The sequence below is a fragment of the Prionailurus bengalensis genome, chromosome E3 (genome assembly GCF_016509475.1).
Source record: "Prionailurus bengalensis isolate Pbe53 chromosome E3, Fcat_Pben_1.1_paternal_pri, whole genome shotgun sequence".
In the NCBI taxonomy this organism is placed as follows: domain Eukaryota; kingdom Metazoa; phylum Chordata; class Mammalia; order Carnivora; family Felidae; genus Prionailurus; species Prionailurus bengalensis.
In genome coordinates this window covers 38918195-38926522 of record NC_057357.1, presented here as the reverse complement: position 1 = coordinate 38926522, position 8328 = coordinate 38918195, and the positions used below count along the sequence as shown (strand labels likewise).

Sequence of the window (8328 nt, the reverse complement as noted above, 5' to 3'; positions counted from 1 at the left end):
ATGCTTAAGTACTTGACACCTAGGCAGTTAATCAAGACTGACCCCCAGTCTTGTATTTCTCACCCATTCATTCATTTGCAATATAATAATACACATCAAGCAAAATACTGGGGGTGATGTGATTCAGCAATGACCAGACCAATTCCCTGCTCTATAAGAACCTTACATTCTTGCAAGAGAATGACAGAATTTAAATCTAAATACATGTCAGTTGGTGAATGTGATGAAGAAACTCCTGTAAGATGGAGATTCTCTAACCACCACAGACCATTTACTCTGCACCTTTTACGTGCCAAGTATGGAGTTAGATGCTTTACAAATAGCATTTCTAATTCTTCTTTTTTTATGTTGTTTATTTTTGAAAGAGAGAGAGCATGAGCGGGTGATGGGCAGAGAGAGAGAGGGAGACAGAGAATCTGAAGCAACTCCAAGCTCCAAGCTGGCAGCACAGAGCCCAACTTGGGGCCTTAACTCACAAACCGCAAGATCATGACCTGAGTCAAAGTCGGATGCTTAACCAACCGAGCCACTCGGTCTCCCCTTTGCTGCTTACATGCTTGTTTATTTCCTGATTGGCATTGGTGCTAGTTTTCCCAAGAGCTCAGGCTGTCTTTCCCCTTTGCGGGCAGGGTGGTGGGTGGACAGCAGGGTTGGACATTCACAGTCGCTGAGCTTTCAGTAGGTCTCTGTTCCCAAGGATGAAGGAAGGGAGGTAGTTATCCCCTGTAAATGGAACCAGTTCTGCCCTGCAGGTTATGTCGACTGAGCAGGCTCTGTGAATGAGAACGCTCTGCCCTCAGATGCAGGGACTGCATGCCCAGGAAGCTGTGAGAACTTGGGCTGCGTCCTCAGTGTCCTCCCCGAAGCAGACGGATGTGACTGGATTTCTGGTCGGGAGAGGGCCAGAGCGAGGCCAGCTGGGGGCTGAGGGCAGCACGGCCGGGTGTCAGCTGCGGGGCTCTGCGTGGGGCTGCCACCGACTTCCTGCACCGCCCTGAGCAGATGGGCCTCTGAAGTGCTCTCTGCCACTGCCAGATGTGGCTCTGGGTCCCTGACCTGTTGTACCCGGCCAACCAGATCGCCTCCTTATTTTCGTCTTTAATTTAGCTCTGGCCATCCAGGAATCTACACTACACCTTTCTTCCCTGGGCCCGTGGATGATCTCTCTCGGGACGGGAAGGTGGCAGTGATGGAGTTTTCTCCAGGTGATGGTGTGTGTGCTCCGAGAAGAGCCGGCAGCCCTGTGGTTGTGTGGGGAGTCGCAAAGCTTCTCCCATAAGGAGAGCCCATGAAGCCCATGGCCAGGGGCTTTCCCAAGAGAAGAACCAGACACAACTCCTCTCAGACTGCGCGGGCCATGGGGCCTTTAAAGGGGGCCCAGCTCTTTGAAGAAAATGGTGAGATACAGAGTCTCAGGCTGGAAGGGGAGAGGCAGGAAGGATCAGGGACGAGAGTTTATCAGTGCCTGTGATATCCTAGACATGACCCTGTAGTTGTGTCATGACCAGAATCGGGACCAGGAAACTAGCGGCTCAGGGTACAGATGTCCAGTTGCGAATGTGGGCTTCACAGTTCCGTGTGGTCTTCCCCTCACAAAGGCTCATTCCGTGACAGCTTCGGCAGGATCAGCCTGCAGAGACTCTCCCATCCCCCTGCTCTTCCCCCATGGGCACATGCGAGCTCGCTCTCTCTCTCAAAAAACAAAACAAACAAACAAACAAACAAAAAACCACTTGGACATGTCAGGTGGCTTGTCAGTTGAGAAGGAATGGAAATGCATGTGAAATGCTCCAGAGCCCAGCTTTGAGGCAGCAGCTAAGAAGCCAGAATGAGAGGGTGAGGGAGACCGGGTGCATGGGTGAGGCCCCATTGTGCCCGGCCCACCCCAGAAACCAGAGAGTTTAGCAACCGTATGTGGGATGTGTCAGCTTCTGCAACTATGTCCTGTATCTGGGTCAAGGCTTGACTCATAAAAACAGTCCCACCTGGGGATTCCAGTGGACAGTGCCCAATGCTACCCATGGATGGCCCCCAGTGGATAATACCTCAATGGTAGGGGGCGAGTGTGAGCATGCCCTCTTATGCATGAGGTCTCTGGTGGCTCTCTTTGCTTCAACCACCTTACCTTCAGCTGTAAAAGCTTAGGCACCATATCTAATCTCTACCGGAATACCTAGCTCTTCCTCTGGTGCCAGATGTATGGGGCACATCTGGGAGCGTTGGCGGTAGTGGGTGTGAAATGAAGCCTCGGCTGTGCCTGCCCACCTGGGGGCCCAGGCCTCTGGCACCTCAAGACAACCATGCCGGTGCTAACGTGCAGTAGAAGGTCTGTGTCCTGAGGTTCCACACAAAGTGTTGACCAGAAAGATCGCTCAGAATGAAAGATGTGTAAGTAAAGGTTTGGAATTGACTTGACCCCCATTCACAGTCCAGCCTTGTGATCTCAATTTCCATGCACATCTAACCTAGGGTAGCGTGCATGGGGCCTCCCAGGAAACCCAGGCGTTACTTGCGATATTCAGTAAATCTCAAACTTCTGGAAAAACTCCAGAGGTGCCACTAGAACGGCCAAGTACATGGAACACGCCTGAGCGGCTTCAGGAGCACAACTTCCTCCTCTGCCAGAGGAGGGCGTCACAGAGTTCCTTCCCTGAGGCGCACTCCCCTACCACAGGGACAGGTGAGGCGACCTGCTAGAGTCCTGTGTTCTCCACGAGTAAAGAATGCTTTGTCCCCTCTGTCCACCAGGGAGCGGGGCCCAGGGTGAAAGGCAGGATTGTGAGGTAGGAGCTGACGATGGGCAAAGCCGAGGATTTGTGTGTGATGAGGTCAGCGGTGAAATGGGCACGCTCCAGCCCAGGGTCCCTGGAGTCCCCGGCTGTTCCCACACTGGCTGGAAAGGCACTCCCCTCACGAGAGAGGCCTAGAAGAGGTGGCAAGAGGAAAGGCAAGTGGGGCAAGGAGGCGGAGAGGCCCAGCTCAGCTTTGGCTCTGGCCACCCTTCCGGCTCCTTAAGCTGAGGAACCACAGCAGGTGAGCGGGAAGCAGGGCATCTGTGGGCTTTGGCCTGCTTCTCTGGGTGTGAGAAGACTGGGTCCTCTGTATGGGAATGGTCAGCAGTCCTTGCAAAAAGAATCCTGTCCGTTAGGGAATGAGGTCAGTAGTTAAGATGTTTCAGTGAGGGATATAGGAACCGTGCCGAGAGTCCCAGTATTTCCTACACAGAGGGGAACAGCGGCTTCTTCATGGTCTTAGGAAGGGCTGAGCCAAACCAGGAGGGTCATCTACACCTGAGAGCAGATCTGTAGTCTTGAAGGTGTTACCTCGTGTACACCTACTTCAAATTCATTCTCAGTGGGAGTGCGGCGATCAGGCCGTGTTAGTCCATGGAGGTGGGCAGTAAGGTGTCAGACGTAGGAAGTGGAAGGAAGGAAGGAAGGGAAACAGCCGCTCCACGTGGGGTTGGGGGAACATAGGGAGGAGGTTGGATTAATGACAACTCGGAAGACAGGCCCTGCCGAGCTGGGTCACATCGTGGGGGTGTTGGAGTTAGGTGGTGCTGCCCACTGGTGCTGGTACTTTGGAGGTATCTCATGAGGAGATTCTGGAAGAAACAGTGTCTGCTCCATTGACTGCTTTGTGTCTGGCTGCTACATAACCTGGTATGTTATAGGGAATCGGGTGTTTCCCGAATGAATGCATAAATGAATGTATTCTCTGCTTCTTACGGTCTCCTCCAGACTATGTGGGGTAGCTGACAGGCCAGGGTCTGGAACTCTCGCACTGTCTTCCTTCCTGTGCCTGGCGGACTGGAGCATGAAACCGTTGGAGGGAGGAGGTGACCTCTACCTGTGACAATTCAAGGAGTCAGCAGTTGCCCCTGATGCCTTGGCCCCAGCACACCCTGCAGTGGGAGGAGCCTGTGAGTGAGGCCTCACTGGGCCCTCCACCATTGTTTCCATGGACCTTAACTACTTTCCTCCTTAACCAGACCCAAGTTGAGTGGGCATGTAAAGCTCCTCTGTGAACGATCCGCCTCGGCCTGTCTTCCCCCCCCCCACCATGCGTCTCTGGTCAAGTCCAACGGGTCACACCGAAGCCCATCTCTTTGCCTTCACCCAGGCTCTCGGAAGACATTGTGGTTTTTTCCTTCCAGAGCGAAGCCTGTGACTCTGGAAACTGGCCTGCGTGGCCTGTCGCAAGGGCCATGCTCGAGGACAGTGTGTGCAGGACATGTGGGGTGCCCAGGCCAGGCTCAACTGGAGGCAGCATGACGTACATTCTTACATGTTGCTTTCCTCATCCTTGTTCACTAAAATTAAAAATACATGTCAGCTTTTTGGCTTTGACAGAATATTCCTTCTTTCTCATGTTCAACGCCTCAGAGTCTGAATCCGTGACTGGGACCCTAGTCACCATAATTAGACAAGGTCTTAACGCCTCATGTGCACAGGCAAGAAGCAGGACAACATGCCCGTCTTTTCCCGTGTTTTATCCATGAAAATTGACAGAAGCTTCATGATCTAGGCCTGTTCAGAAGTAGTGTTTTAGGGGCGCCTGGGTGGCACAGTCAGTTAAGCGTCCGACTTCAGCCAGGTCACGATCTCGCGGTCTGTGAGTTCGAGCCCCACGTCGGGCTCTGGGCTGATGGCTCAGAGCCTGGAGCCTGTTTCCAATTCTGTGTCTCCCTCTCTCTCTGCCCCTCCCCCGTTCATGCTCTGTCTCTCTCTGTCCCAAAAATAAATAAACGTTGAAAAAAAATTAAAAAAAAAAAGAAGTAGTGTTTTAGGTTGGTTCCTGATGCTTCTCACACCCCACGTTCCTTCTCCTGTGTCGGTTTTCCTTACTCCTCTGCTGTCCATCTCAGTGACCGTGCAAACCCTCCCAACCCAGTTCTGCTGCTTCTCTGCACGTCCTACTGCATCAAAGTAGGCGCTGCCCTTGGATCCCTCTGTGGGATCTGTAGGAGGGTGAAGTTTCTGATGGCGAGAATTCAGACCAAAGGCCAAGAGTGGAGAGAGAAACACCTTTATTTTCTTCAGAAACAGTGACGCGTATGAACCTGTGGCAACCGTTAAGTGTACCAGACCAGAAAGCAGGAACCTGGGTCGGGGCCATACATGGGAGAAATCTTAGAGGAACCCAGGTGTCACACTTGCTCTGAGATTAAGTCACTTAGAGTAGTAGTACCTGGTGGCCTGAGCCACCCCTCCAGCTCTGCCGTCTTCTCTGGGTGACTGAGATACACGGCAGTGATCGACTCAGAGGTAGACGTTCCTGCAAGCAGATGCCTACAGGTCATTCTTGGGTTAGGAAACATCTAGGCGACTAACTTCGAGATGTGCTTCCCATGAGGGAAAATTTCTGCCCTGACCTGCCCCAGGAACACTTCCCAGGCCCCTAGCTACCTATCCTCTATTCGGAACACGGTTACCCTCGATTTCTGGCAGGACTTTGGATCCCGCAGCCCCCTTTCTTGAGAGCAGATGGAAGTCCACGGTGACACGGGACTGTGGGTCACAGGCAGAACGGGAAAGCAAGCTCGGCGTTCTCACGCCGATTGCTACTCCTGCCCGAGGTTCTCGAGGTCCACTTGTGAGTCTCCTGCTGCGCCTGGGAGCCTGGGACTGGCTAGCAGAAGCCTCTGTGAGCAGACAGAACCTCCAGGAGACCTGTCAACGTACAGAATTGGTCTGTTGGCTCTCCAGCCCTGTACCGTGTGTCCTTTCCTGGCGATGTGAGGTGTTGTCCTCGTGTGCCCCCTGATGGCAGATGGGGGGATGGAGCTTAGTGAAACTTCTCTCACACAGAGCAGTTGTGAGGCTTCTCCCCGGTGTGCGTTTTCTGGTGGCCACTGGAGTGGGAGCTGCTGCCGAAGCTTCTCCCACATTGCGCACACAGGTGGGGGCTCCGCCCGGCGTGGGCTCACCGGTGAGCGCTGAGCTGGGATCTGTTGAAGCTCTTCCCATAGACGGTGCTCCGGTAAGTCTTGTCCCCATTGTGGGTCATCCGGTGGACACTGAGGCTGGACCTCTGGTTGAAGCTTTTCCCACACTGCCCACAGCAGTAGGGTCTCTCCCCCGTGTGTGTCCTTGGGTGGGCAGTGAGGTCGAAGCGCTCGCTGAAGCCTTTCCCGCATTCGCCACACTTGTCAGGCTTTTCTCCGGTGTGGATTCTCAAGGTAAGGACCTCGGCTAAAGCTTTTCCCACATTCCTGACACTTAAAAGCTTTTTCCAGTTCGGGGCCTGGCTGGTGGCGACAGAGAGATCCCCGAGAGCAGGTTTCTCTGCTCAGATTTGCTCGGGCCTTCTCTCCAGCACAGAGTGTCTGCTGACCCCCCTGTCCTGGGACAGGGCCGTCCCCTCATGCTCATCTGGAGAACGTCTATGTGGCTCTCTCGGCATAGGCTCACCCTTCCTGTCTCTCTTGGTCTCAGGGTGGCAAAAAAGGCCACTAGACTTTCTCCAAAGGGCCTTCTTCACTTCTGCCTCCTCTGGATCTTCCCATTTTGGATTCTCGTTTTTAATTCCATTCGTGATCTCAAGACCTGAGAGAACAGAAACATGCTGGACTCTGGAAAATGACAGGCAGGAATGAGGAAAGTTACAAGTAAAGCACCAACAAGAATATCTACATGGAATACATCATAGGATTCAGTCTTCTACTAATTAATAGTCTAATTTCATTTTCCAGTTGTAATATTTTCAAGCTCCAAACCCTGGGTTCACAGGTAAATAAATACCCCTAAATTCCACCTACTTTTCTCTTGTTCTGTCCCTTTTTGGATGTTTGGACACAGTGACAAAACTGAGGCAGGGAGGCCAGCTCTGTGTCACCTGCCCGTCTGTCTGCAGGTTTGAAATCAATTTTTGACAGCCTAACCAAAGACCTTCCCAAGTTTGGCCCAAATGAGAAGAAAGTGTGTTGCGAGCACCTGACCAGCAGACACTTTGTCAGGAAAGGAGGATCATACTAGAGGAGGAGGGAAGAGGAAAGTCTCGGCTGGAGGCCTGACCTGAGGAAGCCAACGCAAGGAGCTGTACAGGAAAAATGACACGCGCTCTGTGAAAGAGGCTGGCAGATACGGACTTGGGCCCTGAAGGGCAGAGGAAACAGCCTCACTGCTGAGAGAGCCAGACTCCCTGGCCCGTGGAAGGTCATCCATCAAGGCAGTAACCACACCAGTAGCAGGGGCAGTTCCCACTTGAATGGTAGGCTAAGGCCTTCTGGGTGGTCCTGTGTCCTTTGTGCGCCAGAGCCAAGACTCCTACCAGCACTGTGTGGGAACAGAACTGGCAGGTCACGTCTCCTACCTCCCTGGCCAGGATTCCAGAAGTCCTTTTCACCTCTGGCTGCACCATCCACATAGCCCCTTCTCTGACCTCTGGGCTCCCCGTTCTGCTGACTTATCCCCACAAACTCCGTAACCCTTCCCTTTTGGCCAAGAATAGCGCTGCTTGCCACCGTGGGTGCAGAGGCCCAGGAGCTTGACAGGGTATCCATTTCCTCATCAAGGACGTATGGCTCAGCAACAGTCTCCCCTCACTTTATGGTATCTCAACTATAGGCAGTTGAACTTAGTGCGACACTGTTCTGGGGTCCACAGAAAGCCCTGTTCCCAGAGTTCTTTTCCCACTGCCCTGTGGGTCTGGCTGTTCTGATGAGTCTGGAATTTCTCATGAAGTTGAGTTTTACAGAGAATGGCCAGGGGAGTCTCTGTCTCTCCACCCCAGCACACACCTGCTGCCAGGGGACAAGGGACACACGATGAGATCACGGAGGCCTGGACCCCACAGGGCAAGGGTAACTTCCCCACAAGTTCCACGCTGGTTTGTCCAGCTCTGCCACCACTGTCTGCTGTCATCCCTGGGAAACCACCTCACTGTGGGTGTCTTTCCTAAAACAGACACATTCAGCATACTGGAAAGGGCATCCTCTCTAATGGAGAAGGGGTTGTGGAGTATTTACCAAAGCTGCACTCTTGTTCTTTATCCTGAATGCCACTGATTTCTCTTGAGTGATGTCACTGTAAGTGTAATGCCTGTCTCCGTGGTTGGGAGAATCTGTGAGGGCTTGTGGCTCGCGAGAGGACGTGGCCGCTTGTAGACCACTTCTGTCGACTTCTGCCTCTGGTGTTGAGTAGCCCTGACTGCCTCATCCCTGTCTCGAGGATCTCCTGTCATCCCTGTAGGTGTGAGAAACTAAACCACAGCACGTCCCATCCCAAGATGGGAAGAAGCAGTGCTCCACTGAGAAGGGCGTGAGGCCAGCTGGTTCCTCGGGAGCTCCCAGCACATGCTGCTCACTGTAGTGCCCACAGGCTGGTT

The 8328-nt window shown here is 53.2% G+C and overlaps 1 protein-coding gene across 1 annotated transcript; it reads right to left on the bottom strand.

The window, feature by feature from the left end:
* Positions 1-5013: 5013 nt before the first annotated feature.
* Positions 5014-6645, bottom strand: ZSCAN32 (zinc finger and SCAN domain containing 32; the record flags this gene model as incomplete). The annotated part of the gene is given in 4 exon segments (XM_043560742.1): positions 5014-5808; positions 5810-6178; positions 6180-6339; positions 6342-6645. Coding segments are annotated over 4 exon segments (966 nt in total), but the record flags the coding sequence as incomplete, so codon positions are not given.
* Between the last annotated feature and the right edge of the window lie 1683 nt (positions 6646-8328).